The sequence below is a fragment of the Xenia sp. Carnegie-2017 genome, unplaced genomic scaffold (assembly GCF_021976095.1).
Source record: "Xenia sp. Carnegie-2017 unplaced genomic scaffold, XeniaSp_v1 HiC_scaffold_22, whole genome shotgun sequence".
In the NCBI taxonomy this organism is placed as follows: domain Eukaryota; kingdom Metazoa; phylum Cnidaria; class Anthozoa; order Malacalcyonacea; family Xeniidae; genus Xenia; species Xenia sp. Carnegie-2017.
This window is the reverse complement of record NW_025813485.1, coordinates 17,347,708-17,365,260: the sequence shown is the minus strand read 5'-3', so window position 1 is coordinate 17,365,260 and position 17,553 is coordinate 17,347,708. Positions and strand designations below refer to the sequence as shown.

Sequence of the window (17,553 nt, the reverse complement as noted above, 5' to 3'; positions counted from 1 at the left end):
TTCTTAATAAAATCTAACGTCATAAATATATTGCTGGATCTAAAATAGATACTTAATTAAAATTGAAATCAGATGTAGTTTCATTCAGCTAAAAGACACAAAAATAGATGATAATTTTATAGCTATTATGGTTTTTTAAAAAATTTTGTTTATTGAATTTGTTAAACCACGATAATTTTATATTTCTTTATATATAAAGTCCGCATATATCTTACAATTCTTGATGTGTTGTAGGACGATATTTTTATTCTTTATATATATAGTCTACATATATCTTACATTTCTTCATTTGTTGTAGGACGATATCTTCGTTTGGGATCAGTTATTTCAGGCAAAGCTTCGTTGGTTGGAAACTATCGAAACGACTCTCTCGTGTGCTTTTCATTTTCGTATTATATTCGCAGTCAATATGAGATATTGAATATCTACCAAGAATATTTTCACAATGGACACAATCTTTTACTGTGGTCATTAAGTGGTGATCAAGGAACTAAGTGGAAAAAAGGCCAAGTCACAGTTAATTTTACAATGGGTCTATCTAGGGTAGGCAACTTACACATATTTGTACAACTTAAAATTAAACTTTAGCAATTTGTCCAAGCCGCTTACTTTTTCTTCATAGTTAATCGTTGAAGCCATGGTGCTAAGATACACAAGAAACTTTGTAGCTCTCGACAATCTTGCTTTTGCTTCAAGAAGCTGTGACACAATACTAAAGGTGGCCATTCCTAGAAATGCTTTTGGTAAGTATTTGTTTTCTTGGATTGTGAAGTGTTTTGCTTGATCACTTTTGTTGTTTTTATGTTCTTGGAAATTTTCTAACTTTTTATTTGGTTCATAGTTAACTTACATAATGAGACAGGAATTATTGAATACAATAAATAAATCAACTGTAGAATTTTAATTGTCAGTCAACGTTTTATTTTCATTAATCGTCTTTATAGATTGTTCAATTGGTTCATTCTTTTCTTTTGAAAGTAAGAAATGTGAAAAATGTCCCATCTATACATATCAACCATATCCAAAACGAACTCGTTGTCTTCCCTGTAATGAGAGTAAAGGTACCATCAATGTTGGTGCAGTGAGTGAACGAGAATGTATAAAAGGTAATTTTTATTATTATTAGTAAAATTTCTGTTTTGAAATATCAATGTATTATAAACATATTTTTGTTTTATGTTTTCCTTATTTTTCTACTAAATGGAATAATCCCCAACGTAAAACTTGTACATACCTTGTTTGCAGAACTAGATTTGATAATATACTTATATGTCGTATGTTATTTCGTAAAAATCCGTATTTCTTGCACGTCTTTCAACGCTCCATTCTGTGACGATAGAAATGAAGACACTACTTGTTGTTGATTTTCTTTATCAATTTTATGAAGCAGCATTTTAAAAATATTTATTCATGATTTTTGTAATTTTGAACATCAGGAGTATTTGCGTTGATTTTAACCTTGGTTATCTATACATAACCACATGAAGGAAACACTTTGACAAAATACTAAAACAACAAAGATAAACTGAAACCATGTATAATTGAACAACAATGTATATATGGTAATTTTCAGCATTGCTACTTACAATTCAGTATTAAAAAATCAATGTATTGTATAGTTAATATATTGATAAGTTTTGCTGTCACTACTTGGTGTTTCACGCCATAGGGCGATCTTCAGGAAACTGACAGATAATTTATTATTTACTGTATATGCAATTGGTTATTAGGTACTAGATTACATAACGGCATGCACTACAATAAAGCATGTCTGGATTACCATTCTTTAAACTTATATATATGTACTTTAGAAAGATAAAAGTTTATCCGGATAAGTTATTTTATTAATGGTGGATTTAGGTGATTGAATGACGTGAAATATGTTGTTGTGGGTTTGGGTGTATTGTGAATAGGATTGTGATAATATATATTATTACCGTGAGTTGCTGTGGTTTGAGTGTCGTTAGTAGATTTTTTGTCGTTTTTCTTTAGCTGTGAATATATACGATAGGTATGTCAATATGTTTGTTCATTGTGTCGTTGTCTTTACTGTACCAAGCGTCTTTAAATTTGCGTGCGTGTTTTGTCTGTGCGCGTCCGAGTACTTTAATTTCTGTCCAATCCTATGCGTCGTTATTTGCAAACGTGTGTTCTGTCGTTAATGAGTTTGGATCTCGTCGTTTTATGGCGTTTTTGTGTTCTGTGAGTCTTGTTTCGATTTTCTTCGATTTTTGTCCTATATGTATTGTTTTGAGCAATCTTTAAATGGCATCATGTAGATTGCGTCCGTTGTATCATGAATTGTTGTTGTTTTGTCTTTATGTTTGGCAAAATATGATTTGTCTTTGTGTTGGTTTGTTTGCGACGTTTATATTGAATGGTCGAAGAAGTCATGCAGTCTTTTTGATGTTCCGTTTATGTATGCATGGATGTGATTGTTTTTACTGTTTCATCGGGTTATTCGTTACTTTTGTTGGTTTGGGTTTTGTTTTGTGTTTTGTTTATAATTTTGTTTATAAATTTTCTATTGTAATTGTTTTTATAAATGTGGAGTATAAGTAATTGCGTTCTGTTTTCTTAGCCTTTTCGGTGTTACAATAAGTGTTGATTCTGATGAAAAGGTGTTCGTATGCAGCATATTTTGTGTTGTGTTGGGTGATTGATGTTGAAATCAAATATTTGGTCTGTGTGGGTCGTTTTGCGGCACAATATGTGTGTTTAGTGTGCTGTTCTAGTCAGTAGGATACAGAGAAAAGTAAGTTGTTTTCATGTCTTCATCTTTAGTAAAGGTTATGTTTATTATTGTATTGTTTAAGGTTTGTAGGATTTGTTCAGTTTTGTCTTTCTTGACAATGGCAAAGATGTCGTCGACACATCTTTTCCTCAGTCTGATGTCTGTGTTGTTGGTGACTGATTGTGATTCGAGTTGTTGCATTATAATTTCTGCGGTGAAGGTGGATAGTGGTGACACAATTTGTGTGCCTGAAATTTGTCTATGGTATGAGTTCTGTAAGGAGAATTCAGTGAAGAGGCAAAGACTGAGTAAGTCTAAGATGTCATTTTTGTCAAGTTGTGTCGTGGCTTGCCAAGATTTGTCGTTTGTAAATAGTTCGTTTTTAATACTTTGGCTGTGTCTACTAGTATGGATGTGAAGAGTAATGTCACGTCGTAAGATATCATAACTGTGTCTGTGTCTGGTTGTAGTTTAACGGTGTCAATGTTGACGAGGAAGGTGGTGGTTTTTGATGGTGTGAGGCGAACTTTTGACTAGAGAATAAAGAATGTTACATAGATATTTTGATAGTTCATATTTAGGTGATCCTGGAAGAGGTACGATTTGTTGTATATAATTTAGCTATTTCTTTGTTTTCTATTAATAATATAGGAATAATCCGTAAAATTTGTAGATATACCTTGTTTGCATGGCTAGAGTTGATAATGCACTGATATTTCATATGCCTATAAAGTAAAATCCATATTTCTAGCACGTCTTTCAACGCTGCATTCTGGTACGATAGAAATAAAGACAGTGCATGTTGTTGATTTTCTTTAACAATTTTATGGAGCAGTAGTTTGAAACTATTTACATATGATTTTTCAATCATTGAACATCATAAATATTAGCGTTGATTTGTTTCGTTGTTATTTATATATAACACGCTTACGAAATATTTTAACAAATTGCTAGTTCAGAATATACCCCAAATATCGCATTTAAATTGCATATAGTAAAATTTGTATTTAGGTTAAAAAGTATATAAAGTAGACTTATATATAATCTTTTCTTCAAAATACTTGAAAAGTTACCAAGACAGTCCACATAACATTTAAAAAGCAATTTTAACATTCATAATCTACAATTCGACATATTTTTAATAGTAAAGTTACCGTGGGTTTTACAAATATATTAAGTATATAGAACGATCTTCACTCTTGCTGGAAGAAATTTTTGTCATTAAGTTGTTTAGTGAAATTCTTGATAAATTTAGTGAACATTAAAGATTTTTGTGTGTCGACGACTTCTGAGACTGGAAATTTTTACACAATTTCGAGTTTTTGCTGAACTTTCAGCAAACGTAGCCAAATTACAAACAAGAATTGCTGATTGATTAAAACGTAAAATAATTTGTGTATTTATAAGTTTGATGCTTTTATCATTTAAACCAGGGTCTCAAACTACGGCCCGGAGCTCTCAATCCGGCCCGCAGAGACACTTAAGAAAGCCAATTTCACCACTCACATTGAGAAAACTGAACAGACTAATTGTGATTTTGTTATGATATTACACTTTGTTGAAATTTAACCTTTAAATTTTGAATAAATATTTTCTTAACTAATGAAGCTTGTGTTATGTACTTCGTTTTATTAAAATATTCGCTCTTTGACCAGCGGTATACGATTCGTCGGCCCTCAACATGCTGGATGAAAGTCATGTGGCCCTCTGGCTGTAAAGTTTGGAGACCCTGATTTAAACCTTACGTGAAACATAATGTTAAATGGACTGCGTAAAATTTTGTGTAAATTTACGCAATTAATTGCGTAAATCATCTCATTTAACTAAAATTTTGAGTTCTGTCAACTTAAAACTACGGTAAAATCTTAACTTACTTTTTTGAATTGAAAATATACAAATTTCTTTGAGTAAACAATTTGCTCATTTTGTGTAAATTGTTATACACAAAATCATGTAGAGCAGAGCGTTAAAGTGAAGAGTTGCGCAATTTAGACAAGTTTTACAATGTTTTGTAATAAGTGTAATCAAATTAATTTTAAGTTGACTCATAAAATATATGTTATTTACCGGAAGGGATGTCTGCACGGAAAATATATTTTCACGAGTTCTTAAAAATCCAGTAATCCACATATAATCGATGCATGTTATCTTTACTTTGACTAGCGCCGCATATGCTGCATGACGCTGTCAGCTAGTTAGTATTACGACTATTAATATATGCTTGGTCTTGTAGTATACATGTCTTATTGATCAATGTAATTTTCTACACAATAAACGACTATCTCTTTATACCTATTTATAAGTGTGTTTTAATAGAAATTTTACTCTAAAACCTGTGTTGCTGTAAATGCATTGTCTGTTTCTATATTTTACCTACAATTTTGTGTTATACATTTTCCCAAAGTGTGTAATTCATCCTTTCACTCAAAATATTAAATTTACCAATAGTTTTATGTAGTCTATACACTAGCGTTTGTGTCACTGTGGATACACATTTTACTTTTTGTGTACAATTTACACAACATTTTTGCAGTTAAAACCCATCATCTTGTGTGGTTTGTTTTGGCTCCTACAAATGCATTTCAGACTTTTTCTATATTCTATAACAACTAATATGGCTGTTTAACTTTCGATTCCTTTTTTGTTCAGTCAAAAGATGTGATTTTCAAAAGGGACTGGGAACTACTGAATGTCCATGGCACAACGTAGAAGGTGACGATGACTTTGACTGGAAACTTCGTACATCATACTCATCATATTATGACCCACCACGCTATGATGCTACAGGCTTCAGTATTGGTAAGATGGCAACGTTTATAGTGAATAAGTGTTGTATGTACAACTGCTTGAATTAAAAAAAGAAAAATGATGAAGAGTATCTAGGATTTTGTCTTTAAATGACAACTCGGATTTTAAATGTCAAACAGTAAGTTACTTCTTAATAAAATCTAACGTCATAAATATATTGCTGGATCTAAAATAGATACTTACTTAAAATTAAAATCAGATGTAGTTTCATTCAGCTAAAAGACACAAAAATAGATGATAATTTTATAGCTATTATGGTTTTTTAAAAAATTTTGTTTATTGAATTTGTTAAACCACGATAATTTTATATTTCTTTATATATAAAGTCCGCATATATCTTACAATTCTTCACGTGTTGTAGAACGATATTTTTATTCTTTATATATATAGTCTACATATATCTTACATTTCTTCATTTGTTGTAGGACGATATCTTCGTTTGGGATCAGTTATTCCAGGCAAAGCTTGGTTAGTTGGAAACTATCGAAACGACTCTCTCGTGTGCTTTTCATTTTCGTATTATATTCGCAGTCATTATGAGATATTGAATATCTACCAAGAATATTTTCATAATGGATACAATCTTTTATTGTGGTCATTAAGTGGTAATCAAGGAACTAATTGGAAAAAAGGCCAAGTCACAGTTAATTTTACCATGGGTCTATCTAGGGTAGGCAACTTACACATATTTATACAACTTAAAAATAAACTTCGGCAATTTGTCCAAGCCGCTTACGTTTTCTTCATAGTTAATCGTTGAAGCTGTCGCGCGTGGATACACAACAAACTTTGTAGCTCTCGACAAACTTGCTTTTGCTCCAGGAAGCTGTGACACAATACCAAAGGTGGCTACTCCTAACAATGCTTTTGGTAAGTATTTGTTTTCTTGGAATGTGAAGTGTTTTGCTTGATCACTTTTGTTGTTTTTATGTTCTTGGAAATTTTCTAACTTTTTATTTGGTTCATAGTTAACTTACATAATGGAACAAAAAACATTGAATACAATAAATAAATCAACTGTAAACTTTCAATTGTCAATCGACGTTTTATTTTCAAAAATTGTCTTTTCAGATTGTTCCAATGGTTCATTTTTCTCGTTTCTAAATAAGAAATGTAACAAATGTCCCAGTTCTACTTACCAGCCGTACACAAATCAAACTCGTTGTCTTACCTGTAATGATGGTAAAGGTACCATCAATATTGGTGCTGTGTGTGAACAAGAATGTATAAAAGGTAATTTTTAAGGTGTCACTTCAGTGCTGAAATATTAATATACTATGAATATTTTTCCACTTTTCCTTGGTTTTTATATTAAAAAGCATAATGTAAAAAGTTGTATATACCTTGCTTGCACGGCTAGATTTGATAATGTACTGATATTTCATATGTTAATTTGTAAAAATTTGTACTTTTGGCAAGTCTTTCGATACTCCATTCCGTACAATAGAAGTGAAGACAAGGCGTGTTGTTGATTTTGTTTATCTATTTTATAAATCAGTAGTTTGAAAATATTTTCTTATGATTTTTTCAATTATTGAATATCAAGAAATATTTGTTTTGATTACAAATGTAAGTTTGTGGTTCAAGGGCTTCGCAAGGAGCTCAAAGAGAAGCGCAAACCTTGAAACAGACAGCAAAATCAATGCTTTCCTCCTTTGAATAAATCCAATAAAAGCTTCACATGAATCTTAGTCTCATTTCCAGCTCTTTCGTTTGTTTATCTCAACCTTTTTCGAAAGGCCTTAACTATATTGGAACATGAACATTTACCTGTTAACATAAGCAATGCTGAATGCCTTACTACAAAGAGAAGAGTTGCGTCAGTAGCTTATACGCAGGCTATGTCTCGTTTAACCACTTATTTTTATTTTAATTCATCACGTGAGTAGCTCTCACCAGAATGAGGTTCGAACAAATATTCTTCTGAAAGCAATTCAAAAGTTGGAAAAGCACGGCACTATATAAATAAAATAAAAATAACATCACTTTCTCTAACTTCTGAAATAACAATAATTCTAATATACTACCAAATACATCGCTGTTAAATTGCATCGTAAAATTTGTATTGAGGTTAAAACAAGAGAGTTGATAAAATAAACGTAATGCTGCTTTTTCAAAATTCCTATAACGTAAAAGTTACAAAGACAGGCCAATAGCTTACATTCCATATAAAAAGGTTTTAACGTTCATAATTTGCATGTTGTTTATACAGGGTTTATATATAAAAAATTGAACAAGCAGAAAAACCTCTCTAAATTCATCAGCGCAAGATCTTCAAAAGCCTTTAGTGAAATAGGTAGTTCGACTTCCAATAACTGGTTCATCTGACAGAAACTTTTGGCAAATAAAAACGATTTCGTGGGAGAATTGTGTTACCGAAAATACTTTTGAAAAACTCTTGCTCAAAAATCAAAAGAATAAAAGCAATTGGAACAAGAAAGGTTAAAATATGGTACATGTTGTTCAAGGTTACAAAGTTTTAGGAAATTAGGTATAACCTTATACAAACACTTGGCATTCAAATTGCAGATTATTTAGCGTTTTTTTTATTTGCCATGTTTTGAAACCTTCATGAATTAGTCATATTTGATTTAATTTACCCTCAAATTTATGCATAACTAATAACGACTATATCAAAATTCCATTTAAAAATGAAAAATTCAAAGCAATTCGCAACTTAAAAGTTATGCATTCGCATACTCATTAGCAAAATTTCCTAAAACTTTGTTACCTTTAAAAACATACGTCATATTGTAACCCTATATCTTCCAATTTCTTTTTACCTATATGATTTTTATGCGCAAGCTATTTCAAATGAGCTTCTCTGTAACACAATTTTACGTTTTAAATTTTTCTTATTTGAGGCAATTTTCCTCTCAAATAACGCCTTGGAAATCCAGCTGACTATTTCCACGAAACGTGTTTGCAAATCGTATGCCCAAATGACTTTAGTGTCGTTTTCCAAACTTTTCAGGGTTTTTTGACACACCCTGTAGAGTAGTATTACCATTATTATCGTTTAAATAACACGCACACTAGGTAGATTTTTTGCACTGCCTACTAATTCCAAAAGCTTTGCAAGCAAAACAGGTAGAAGAATTTTAATTCTTGTTGCATACTTAACTGTTAATAAGTTGTTTGGTAAAATTCATGATAAATTTAGTGCACATTAAAAATGTCTGTGTGTCCACGACTTCGGTGACTGGAAATCTTTTAGCACAATTTCAAGTTTTTTTGCTAAACATTCGACAAATGTTGTCAAACAACAAAGAAGAATTGATAAATAATTTAAAAAGCAAAATAATTTTTACCTTTAAAAGTTTATGATGCTTTTATCATTTAAACTGCTGTGGAGCATAGCGTTGCTTAAAAATCTGTTGTATTGTGTGGTGTGTTTTTGTTTCATACAAATGCATTTTAGGCTTCTGCTTTATTTTTAACAACTAATATGGCTATTCAAATCTCGATTTTTTTCCCATTCAGTCGAAAACTGTGATTTTCAAAAAGGACTGGGAACAACTGTTTGTCCATGGCGCAATGTGGAAGTAGACGATGACTTAAACTGGGAACTTGGTACTGCATATGTAAAACATAGAATGTATAGAAGCCCAATTTATGACGCTACTGGTTCTAATTTTGGTAAGATTGAAGTGATTTATAATAAAAAGACATTAGATTTTGAACAGTTTAACCAGCTGACAGCTTAAGCTGCAATAAGTAAAATGATAGAGGACATTTAATAAAATTTTTTCTTCAAAAATGACAACTCAGATTTTAAATGCTTGTCATCAATAATTACAAAATAAACACAATGTAATGCGTGCGCTGATTGGTTTAGAGCTGTGTTTGCATTAGCGTGGGAATAACTATCTGAGCTCAACCAATCAAATCAACCAATCCATCAAAAAGAATTTGCAAATCAATAATGAATACACGTTGACGAATATTAAAACGTTATTTTTGTTTTGCATTATTGTTATTTTACAAAAGAAATAAAAGTGTTTTTTCGTGTTTGCACTGGCTTATGCAAACTTCGATGGTTTATGCAAACTAGTGCAAGCCCGAGACCGAAGTTCGAGGGTTGCACCTGCTCGAGAGTTCTCACAAACGTCTCCTAGGTTTGCATAAGCAAGTTCAAGCACGAAAAACATCTTTCATTTCTTATATAAAATAACAATAATTCGAGACAAAAAAAAACATTTTAATTTTTTCTTTAAAATGTATTCATAATTGATTTTCGAATTCTCTTTCGCTGATTTTTGTTATGATTGATTTGATTGGTTGGGCTCGGATGTGTTTAGCACAGGCTAATGTTAACACAGTCCTAGACCAATCAGCCCACGCGTTTCAATGTGCTTATTTGATAATTCTTAATTAAAACCTTGTTTATAAATTCTAATTTTACGTATATTTTGCTTGGTCTAAATTAGATAATTAAAGACTTTACAGTTAAAATTAGTTTTAAAATAAATTTCGTTTTTATATTTGGAATTTTTTTATTGAATTTTTAAACTGCAATATATTTGTATTCATAAATTTATGCCAGAAAACTAGGTGAAGTAAATTTTATACCTACACAAAAAAACGGCTGTATCTAACTGCACAAAGCGTGCCAAAAGCATCAATCTTATTATGAGCGACCTTGTAAGTAATTTTAGATAAATGTGTTATCAATAAATACTCATTCTTTTTTTATATAGTCTACATATATGTTATATTTCTTCATTTGTTGCAGGACGATATCTTTATTTTTTATATAAATAGTCTACATATATCTTACATTTCTTCATTTGTTGAAGGACGATATCTTTATTCTTTATATATATAGTCTACATATATCTTACATTTCTTCATTTGTTGTAGGACGATATCTTCTTTTGGGATCAGTTATTTCAGGCAAAGCTTGGTTGGTTGGAAACTATCGAAACGACTCTCTGGTGTGCTTTTCATTTTCGTATTATATTCACAGTCATTATAATACATTGAATATCTACCAAGAATATTTTCACTATGGATACAGTCACTTCCTGTGGTCATTAAGTGGTGATCAAGAAACTAAGTGGAAAAAAGGCCAAGTCTCAGTTAATTTTACCATGGGTCTATCTAAAGTTAGCAACTTACACATACTTATACAACTTAAAATTAAACTTTAGCAATTTGTCCAAGCCGCTTACTTTTCTTCATAGTTAATCGTTGAAGCTGTCGTGCGTAAATACACTAGAAACTTTCTAGCTCTCGACAATCTTGCTTTTGCTTCAGGAAGCTGCGACACAATACCAAAGGTGGCCATTCCTGGCAATGCTTTTGGTAAGTATTTGTTTTCCTGGATTGTGAAGTGTTTTGCTTGATCACTTTTGTTGTTTTTATGTTCTTGGAAATTTTCTAACTTTTTATTTGGTTCATAGTTAACTTACATAATGAGACAGGAAACATTGAATACAATAAATAAATCAACTGTAGAATTTTAATTGTCAGTCAACGTTTTATTTTCATTAATCGTCTTTATAGATTGTTCAATTGGTTCATTCTTTTCCTTTAAAAGTAAGAAATGTGAAAAATGTCCCATCTATACATATCAACCATATCCAAAACAAACTCGTTGTCTTCCCTGTAATGAGAGTAAAGGTACCATCAATGTTGGTGCAGTGAGTGAACGAGAATGTATAAAAGGTAATTTTTATTATTATTAGTAAAATTTCTGTTTTGAAAAATCAATGTATTATAAACATATTTTTGTTTTATGTTTTCCTTATTTTTTCTACTAAATGGAATAATCCCCAACGTAAAACTTGTACATACCTTGTTTGCAGAACTAGATTTGATAATATACTTATATGTCGTATGTTATTTCGTAAAAATCCGTATTTCTTGCACGTCTTTCAACGCTCCATTCTGTGACGATAGAAATGAAGACACTACTTGTTGTTGATTTTCTTTATCAATTTTATGAAGCAGCATTTTAAAAATATTTATTCATGATTTTTGTAATTTTGAACATCGGGAGTATTTGCGTTGATTTTAACCTTGGTTATCTATACATAACCACATGAAGGAAACACTTTGACAAAATACTAAAACAACAAAGATAAACTGAAACCATGTATAATTGAACAACAATGTATATATGGTAATTTTCAGCATTGCTACTTACAATTCAGTATTAAAAAATCAATGTATTGTATAGTTAATATATTGATAAGTTTTTGCTGTCACTACTTGGTGTTTCACGCCATAGGGCGATCTTCAGGAAACTGACAGATAATTTATTATTTACTGTATATGCAATTGGTTATTAGGTACTAGATTACATAACGGCATGCACTACAATAAAGCATGTCTGGATTACCATTCTTTAAACTTATATATATGTACTTTAGAAAGATAAAAGTTTATCCGGATAAGTTATTTTATTAATGGTGGATTTAGGTGATTGAATGACGTGAAATATGTTGTTGTGGGTTTGGGTGTATTGTGAATAGGATTGTGATAATATATATTATTACCGTGAGTTGCTGTGGTTTGAGTGTCGTTAGTAGATTTTTTGTCGTTTTTCTTTAGCTGTGAATATATACGATAGGTATGTCAATATGTTTGTTCATTGTGTCGTTGTCTTTACTGTACCAAGCGTCTTTAAATTTGCGTGCGTGTTTTGTCTGTGCGCGTCCGAGTACTTTAATTTCTGTCCAATCCTATGCGTCGTTATTTGCAAACGTGTGTTCTGTCGTTAATGAGTTTGGATCTCGTCGTTTTATGGCGTTTTTGTGTTCTGTGAGTCTTGTTTCGATTTTCTTCGATTTTTGTCCTATATGTATTGTTTTGAGCAATCTTTAAATGGCATCATGTAGATTGCGTCCGTTGTATCATGAATTGTTGTTGTTTTGTCTTTATGTTTGGCAAAATATGATTTGTCTTTTGTGTTGGTTTGTTTGCGACGTTTATATTGAATGGTCGAAGAAGTCATGCAGTCTATTTTGATGTTCCGTTTATATATGCATGGATGTGATTGTTTTTACTGTTTCATCGGGTTATTCGTTACTTTTGTTGGTTTGTGTTTTGTTTTGTGTTTTGTTTATAATTTTGTTTATAAATTTTCTATTGTAATTGTTTTTTATAAATGTGGAGTATAAGTAATTGCGTTCTGTTTTCTTAGTCTTTTCGGCCTTACAATAAGTGTTGATTCTGATGAAAAGGTGTTCGTATGCAGCATATTTTGTGTTGTGTTGGGTGATTGATGTTGAAATCAAATATTTGGTCTGTGTGGGTCGTTTTGCGGCACAATATGTGTGTTTAGTGTGCTGTTCTAGTCAGTAGGATACAGAGAAAAGTAAGTTGTTTTTCATGTCTTCATCTTTAGTAAAGGTTATGTTTATTATTGTATTGTTTAAGGTTTGTAGGATTTGTTCAGTTTTGTCTTTCTTGACAATGGCAAAGATGTCGTCGACACATCTTTTCCTCAGTCTGATGTCTGTGTTGTTGGTGACTGATTGTGATTCGAGTTGTTGCATTATAATTTCTGCGGTAAAGGTGGATAGTGGTGACACAATTTGTGTGCCTGAAATTTGTCTATGGTATGAGTTCTGTAAGGGGAATTCAGTGAAGAGGCAAAGACTGAGTAAGTCTAAGATGTCATTTTTGTCAAGTTGTGTCGTGGCTTGCCAAGATTTGTCGTTTGTAAATAGTTCGTTTTTATTACTTTGGCTGTGTCTACTAGTATGGATGTGAAGAGTAATGTCACGTCGTAAGATGTCATAACTGTGTCTGTGTCTGGTTGTAGTTTAACGGTGTCAATGTTGACGAGGAAGGTGGTGGCGTTTTTGATGGTGTGAGGCGAACTTTTGACTAGAGAATAAAGAATGTTACATAGATATTTTGATAGTTCATATTTAGGTGATCCTGGAAGAGGTACGATTTGTTGTATATAATTTAGCTATTTCTTTGTTTTTCTATTAATAATATAGGAATAATCCGTAAAAATTTGTAGATATATTTTGTTTGCATGGCTAGAGTTGATAATGCACTGATATTTCATATGCCTATAAAGTAAAATCCATATTTCTAGCACGTCTTTCAACGCTGCATTCTGGTACGATAGAAATAAAGACAGTGCATGTTGTTGATTTTCTTTAACAATTTTATGGAGCAGTAGTTTGAAACTATTTACATATGATTTTTCAATCATTGAACATCATAAATATTAGCGTGGATTTGTTTCGTTGTTATTTATATATAACACGCTTACGAAATATTTTAACAAATTGCTAGTTCAGAATATACCCCCAAATATCGCATTTAAATTGCATATAGTAAAATTTGTATTTAGGTTAAAAAAGTATATAAAGTAGACTTATATATAATCTTTTCTTCAAAATACTTGAAAAAGTTACCAAGACAATCACATAACATTTAAAAAAAGCAATTTTAACATTCATAATCTACAATTCGACATATTTTTAATAGTAAAGTTACCGTGGGTTTTACAAATATATTAAGTATATAGAACGATCTTCACTCTTGCTGGAAGAAATTTTGTCATTAAGTTGTTTAGTGAAATTCTTGATAAATTTAGTGAACATTAAAGATTTTTGTGTGTCGACGACTTCTGAGACTGGAAATTTTTTTACACAATTTCGAGTTTTTTTGCTGAACTTTCAGCAAACGTAGCCAAATTACAAACAAGAATTGCTGATTGATTAAAAACGTAAAATAATTTGTGTATTTATAAGTTTGATGCTTTTATCATTTAAAACAGGGGTCTAAATGATAAAAGCATGTTATTTACCGGAAGGGATGTCTGCACGGAAAATATATTTTCACGAGTTCTTAAAAATCCAGTAATCCACAAATACAATCGATGCATGTTATCTTTACTTTGACTAGCGCCGCATATGCTGCATGACGCTGTCAGCTAGTTAGTATTACGACTATTAATATATGCTTGGTCTTGTAGTATACATGTCTTATTGATCAATGTAATTTTCTACACAATAAACGACTATCTCTTTATACCTATTTATAAGTGTGTTTTAATAGAAATTTTACTCTAAAACAAGTGTTGCTGTAAATGCATTGTCTGTTTCTATATTTTTTTGTCTACAATTTTATGTTATACATTTTCCCAAAAGTGTGTAATTCATCCTTTCACTCAAAATATTAAATTTACCAATACTTTTATGTAGTCTATACACTAGCGTTTGTGTCACTGTGGATACACATTTTACTGAAATTTTTGTGTACAATTTACATAACATTTTTTGCAGTTAAAAACCCATTATCTTGTGTGGTGTGTTTTTATTCCATACAAATGCATTTCAGACTTTTCCTATATTCTATAACAACTAATATGGCTGTTTAACTTTCGATTTCTTCTTCGTTCAGTCAAAAGATGTGATTTTCAAAAGGGACTGGGAACTAGTTTATGTCCATGGCACAACGTAAAAGGTGACGATGACTTTGACTGGAAACTTCGTACATCATACTCATCATTTTATGAACCACCACGCTATGATTCTACAGGCTTCAGTATTGGTAAGATGGCAGCGTTTATAGTGAATAAGTGTTGTATGTACAACTGCTTGAATTAAAAAAAGAAAAATGATGAAGAGTATCTAGGATTTTGTCTTTAAATGACAACTCAGATTTTAAATGTCAAACAGTAAGTTACTTCTTAATAAAATCTAACGGCATAAATATATTGCTGGATCTAAAATAGATACTTACTTAAAATTAAAATCAGACGTAGTTTCATTCAGCTAAAAGACACAAAAATAGATGATAATTTTATAGCTATTATGGTTTTTTAAAAAATTTTGTATATTGAATTTGTTAAACTACGATAATTTTATATTTCTTTATATATAAAGTCCGCATATATCTTACAATTTTTCATGTGATGTAGGACGATATTTTTATTCTTTATATATATAGTCTACATATATCTTACATTTCTTCATGTGTTATAGGACGATATCTTCGTTTGGGATCAGATATTTCAGGCAAAGCTTGGTTGGTTGGAAACTATCGCAACGACTCTCTCGTGTGTTTTTCATTTTCGTATTACATGCATCACAGTTATTTTGGAACATTAAATATTTACCAAGAATATTTTTACAATGGATACAATCTTTTACTGTGGTCATTAAGTAGTGATCAAGGAACTAATTGGAAAAAAGGCCAAGTCACAGTTAATTTTACAATGGGTCTATCTAGGGTAGGCAACTTACACATATTTATACTACTTAAAATTAAACTTCGGCAATTTGTCCAAATCGCTTACTTTTTCGTCATAGTTAATCGTTGAAGCTGTCGTGAGTGGATACACAATAGAATTTATAGCTCTCAAAAATCTTGCTTTTGCTCCAAGAAGCTGTGACACAATACCAAAGGTGGCCATTCCTAAGAATTCTTTTGGTAATTATTTGTTTTCTTGGAATGTGAAGTGTTTTGCTTGATCCCTTTTGTTGCTTTCATGCTCTTGAAAATTTTCCAAACTTTTCATTTGGTTTATAGTTAACTTACATAATGTAACAAAAAACATTGAATACAATAAATAAATCAACTGTAAACTTTCAATTGTCACTCGACGTTTTATTTTCAAAAACTGTCTTTTCAGATTGTTCCAATGGTTCATTTTTTTCGTTTCTAAATAAGAAATGTAACAAATGTCCCCATTCTACTTACCAGCCGTACACAAATCAAACTCGTTGTCTTACCTGTAATGATGGTAAAGGTACCATCAATATTGGTGCTGTGAGTGAACAAGAATGTATAAAAGGTAATGTTTAAGGTGTCACTTCAGTGCTGAAAAATTAATATACTATGAATATTTTTCCATGTTTTAGTGAAATAGGTAGTTCGATTTCCAATAACTGGTTCATCTGACAGAAACTTTTGGCAAATAAAAACGATTTCGTGGGAAAATTGTGTTACCGAAAAATACTTTTGAAAAAACTCTTGCTCAAAAATCAAAAGAATAAAAAGCAATTGGAACGAGAAAGGTTAAAATGTGGTACATGTTGTTCAAGGTTACAAAGTTTTAGGAAATTAGGTATAACCTTATACAAACGCTTGGCATTCAAATTGCAGATTATTTAGCGTTTTTTTTATTTGCCATGTTTTGAAACCTTCATGAATTAGTCAAATTTGATTTAATTACCCTCAAATTTATGCATAACTAATAACGACTATATCAAAATTCCATTTAAAAATGAAAAATTCAATGCAATTCGCAACTTAAAAGTTATGCATTCGTATACTCATTAGCAAAATTTGCTAAAACTTTGTTACCTTTAAAAACATACGTCATATTGTAACCCTATATCTTCCAATTTCTTTTTACCTATATGATTTTTATGCGCAAGCTATTTCAAATGAGCTTCTCTGTAACACAATTTTTACGTTTTAAATTTTTCTTATTTGAGGCAATTTTCCTCTCAGATAACGCCTTGGAAATCCAGCTGACTATTTCCACGAAACGTGTTTGCAAATCGTATGCCCAAATGACTTTAGTGTCGTTTTCCAAACTTTTCAGGGTTTTTTGACACACCCTGTAGAGTAGAATTACCATTATTATCGTTTAAATAACACGCACACTAGGTAGATTTTTTGCACTGTCTACTAATTCCAAAAGCTTTGCAAGCAAAACAGGTAGAAAAATTTTAATTCTTGTTGCAAACTTTAGTGTTAATAAGTTGTTTGGTAAAATTCATGATAAATTTGGTGCACATTAAAGATGACTGTGTGTCCACGACTTCGGTGACTGGAAATATTTTAGCACAATTTCAAGTTTTTCTGCTAAACATTCGACAAATGTTGTCAAACAACAAAAAAGAATTGATAAATAATTTAAAAAGCAAAATCATTTTTACTTTTAAAAGTTTATGATGCTTTTATCATTTAAACTGCTGTGGAGCATAGCGTTGCTTAAAAATCTGTTGTATTGTGTGGTGTGTCTTTGTTTCATACAAATACATTTTAGGCTTCTGCTTTATTTTTAACAACTAATATGGCTATTC

The 17,553-nt window shown here is 31.1% G+C and overlaps 1 protein-coding gene across 1 annotated transcript; it reads left to right on the top strand.

Annotated features, from left to right (window-relative positions):
* Positions 1 to 348: 348 nt before the first annotated feature.
* Positions 349 to 15,990, top strand: LOC124445249 (MAM and LDL-receptor class A domain-containing protein 1-like). The gene is made up of 6 exons (XM_046995953.1): positions 349 to 543; positions 10,729 to 10,849; positions 11,051 to 11,212; positions 14,918 to 15,067; positions 15,502 to 15,749; positions 15,829 to 15,990. Exons 1-6 carry the CDS (start codon positions 529 to 531, stop codon positions 15,988 to 15,990), a joined length of 858 nt encoding a protein of 285 aa, XP_046851909.1. The 5' UTR covers positions 349 to 528.
* The last annotated feature ends 1,563 nt before the right edge of the window (positions 15,991 to 17,553 follow it).

Excerpts from the sequence above, each read along its gene's own strand:
- LOC124445249 (XM_046995953.1), top strand. Across the intron at positions 10,850-11,050 it reads CATTCCTGGCAATGCTTTTG|ATTGTTCAATTGGTTCATTC; the intron begins GTAAGTATTTGT and ends TCGTCTTTATAG. Across the intron at positions 15,750-15,828 it reads TTACAATGGGTCTATCTAGG|TTAATCGTTGAAGCTGTCGT; the intron begins GTAGGCAACTTA and ends TTTTCGTCATAG.